The sequence below is a fragment of the Marmota marmota genome, unplaced genomic scaffold (assembly GCF_001458135.2).
Source record: "Marmota marmota marmota unplaced genomic scaffold, marMar, whole genome shotgun sequence".
NCBI classification, from domain to species: Eukaryota; Metazoa; Chordata; class Mammalia; order Rodentia; family Sciuridae; genus Marmota; species Marmota marmota.
The window spans coordinates 32,926,157-32,928,983 of record NW_026000240.1 but is presented as its reverse complement, the minus strand read 5'-3'; the positions used below and the strand labels follow the sequence as shown (position 1 = coordinate 32,928,983).

At 42.2% G+C, this 2,827-nt stretch overlaps 1 protein-coding gene across 1 annotated transcript in view; it reads right to left on the bottom strand.

Moving 5' to 3' along the window:
• Wdr82 (WD repeat domain 82) overlaps positions 1-2,827 on the bottom strand; it is a 22,938-nt gene that overhangs the window by 2,797 nt on the left and 17,314 nt on the right. Inside the window, exons 6-8 of the mRNA XM_015487085.2 lie at positions 2,552-2,707; positions 1,435-1,504; positions 621-763 (exon numbers count right to left, since the gene is read on the bottom strand). Coding sequence (XP_015342571.1) covers positions 621-763; positions 1,435-1,504; positions 2,552-2,707 — 369 coding nt within the window. The remainder of the gene's footprint in view (positions 1-620; positions 764-1,434; positions 1,505-2,551; positions 2,708-2,827) is intronic.

Genomic DNA, 2,827 nt, shown 5'->3' with positions numbered 1-2,827 from the left:
CAAAAAAGGGCTGGGAATATAGTTCAGTGGTAAAGTACTTCTGGGTTCAATCCCCAGTGCCAACATACAAAAAATGGTTCAGAATACCAAGAACAAACTGGGTACAGTGGTGCACGCCTATAATCCGAATGGCTTGGGAGGCTGAGGCAGGAGGATTGTGAGTTTAAAGCCAGCCTCAGCAAAAGTGAGGCAATGAGCAACTCAGTGAGACCCTGTCTCTAAATAAAATACAAAAAATAGAGCTGGGAATATGGCTCAGTAGTTGGGTACCCCCAAGATCAATCCCCAGTACCAAAAAGAAAAAAAAAAGACTACCAGCAGCAAAAAAGGTGTCCAGCATAGTCTAGGTAATCTCCAACTCCTACCCTGATACTGAACACTAGTCTAGGTAATTTAAGTCTAAAAGTAGAGGTCATAGCAAAAACTATCTCTTGGGAACTCAAGAGGGGACCCCAGTTCGTGGGAAGAATAAAAAAATACCCCAGCCAGACATTACATGATGGGAGGTGAACAGGGAAGCCAGATGACAAACAGGTACTCGTACCTACAGCATGCTATGCTCACTGCCACCCCAAAGGAGAGGGCCCCTATGTAGAAGACACTTAGCATTGTTCACATACCATGTTGGAACACGCACTGGCAAAAGTCATGAACTTGGGGTTAAACTGCAAACAGGTAATGGGGCCTGTGTGTTTACCATCCAGTACAGCTACTTTTATACCGCTCTCTCCATTCCAAACATGGATCTTGCCATCCTCTGAACCTAAAGAGAATCATCAAGGAAAATTTAATAGCTCAATACAAAAACAACTGAGATAAGAAAGACATGATTGAGAGATATGATTGAGGTCTGGAGAGAAGACAAGCTTCAGGACCCAGCCCTCAGTACAAAGTGGGAGGAAGGAGAAACAGTGAAGGAAGCACACTCAATTGGGAATTAGTCTTTTTTGCGTGAAGGAGGTACTGCCAATCAACCCAGATCCTTGAGCATGCTAGGCATGCGCATGCATGCTACCCTTGAGCTATATAGTTCCAGCCTTGGGATTTGAACTTGACCTTGTTTATTTATTTCAGGCAAGTCACTTCCCCTCTAGCTTTACTTTTCCCATCCAAAAAAGAGGCTGAATACCATTAGCTTAACAATATCTAGCCACTGAGGCAACTGAACATAGGGTTATTCCAGGAAGTTAATAATACTAATAAAGTAATTTTAGAGCTTAATTGTAATGCTGGTCAAGGGAAGATCAACAGTAATGTTGGTTCCAGCAAAGAACACCCCAAAGTCAGACAGTTTAAAGACACTATATCCTTGATATATGTGCTGTACAGAAACCTGAAAACATCTATTAAACAGGTTATGATTAATCAGTTTAATAGCTTGAACAAATGCACAGTACCACAGAAATAACTCCAAGAGAAATGAAGGACGCTTACCAATCATAATAAACTGAGAGTCTGGAGTAAATGAAGCCTCTAATGTGACAGCTTTGCTGTTGGCATAACCCTAAAACAAAACAAAACAAAGCAGTTCTCTTGTTGTTACAGGGTCACTAGTTTAAAAATGCCTAGAACATCAACCCAGTAAACACATCATCTTCCAGGAAACCCTTTCCTTTTTATATTCAATACCACCAAGGTTCCAAATACAGTTGCCACCCTTAAAACATTCACTCCCTAACCGAATCCTATATGGGGGGGTAGGGGCAAGAAAACTTTTATTGAACCTAGGGGTGCTCTACTACTGAGCTACCTCCCTAGCCGCTTTTATTTTTTCAATTTTGAGACAAGGTCTTGCCAAGTTGCCGAAGCTGGCCTTGAACCTGCAATACTCTTTTACCTCCTAAGTAGCTGGCATTACAGGTATGTACCACACTGAGCAATTAAGAATTATTTTATATCTAAACACCTCACTTTGGTCACTTGGTGAGAAGCAAATATCTCTGAATCCAAAGGAAGTAAGTTCACAGACAGGAAGATGGTGCAAGCTCATGCCTTAATCAGTGAAAAGATAACTGCTATTATCCATCACTAACACAATTTTCAGCCCAGGAGGGAGAAGCATGCAAGCAGTCATGCTCAAAGGATATCAATTAAGCCAGGCACAATGGTGCAGACCTCTAATCCCAGCTGCCTTAGGAGGCTAAGGCAGGATGATTGCAAGTTCCAGGCCAGTCTAGAATCATCAAGATAAATAGGAGTTGAAGGGCTGGGGATGTGGCTCAAAGTGGTAGTGCGCCTGCCTGGCATGCACGAGGCACTGGGTCGATCCTCAACACCACATAATAATAAAATAAAGATATTGTGTTCACCTAAAACTAAAAAAATAAATATTTTTTAAAAATAGGAGTTGAAGCAAAATATGAGCAAAAATTGGATGTGAACTTTATAGCCACTCTGTCTAGCTATATATACCTGTTTCCCAAATCTGCTGTTCTAGGAAAATAAACGAGACCCTGTCTCAAAGTTTAAAAAGGGCTGGGGATATAGCTCAGTGGTAAAGCGCTTCTGGGGTCAATTCCCAGTAACGGGGTAAAAAAAAATGTCAGCTCACCCCAAATGTGTGCATCACCACTCCCTTGAATGCATCAATGAGACGTATGAAGCTGCCGTTGGTGGAGATGAGTATAAGCTTGCCATCATTGCTGAACTTGAGTCCTGTCCACTCACAAGTCCGATCGTACTGCATCTTAAATGTTGCAAATGGTCCCTGCAAAAGGTAAAAGCAGCCCCAGGCCAAAGAACATTTACAATTCCTTCTGTCAGAGCTAACTCCCGTTCCATATCAGTTTAGATTTCTTTTTTCCTCCACCCACCCCCACCCCCCCTC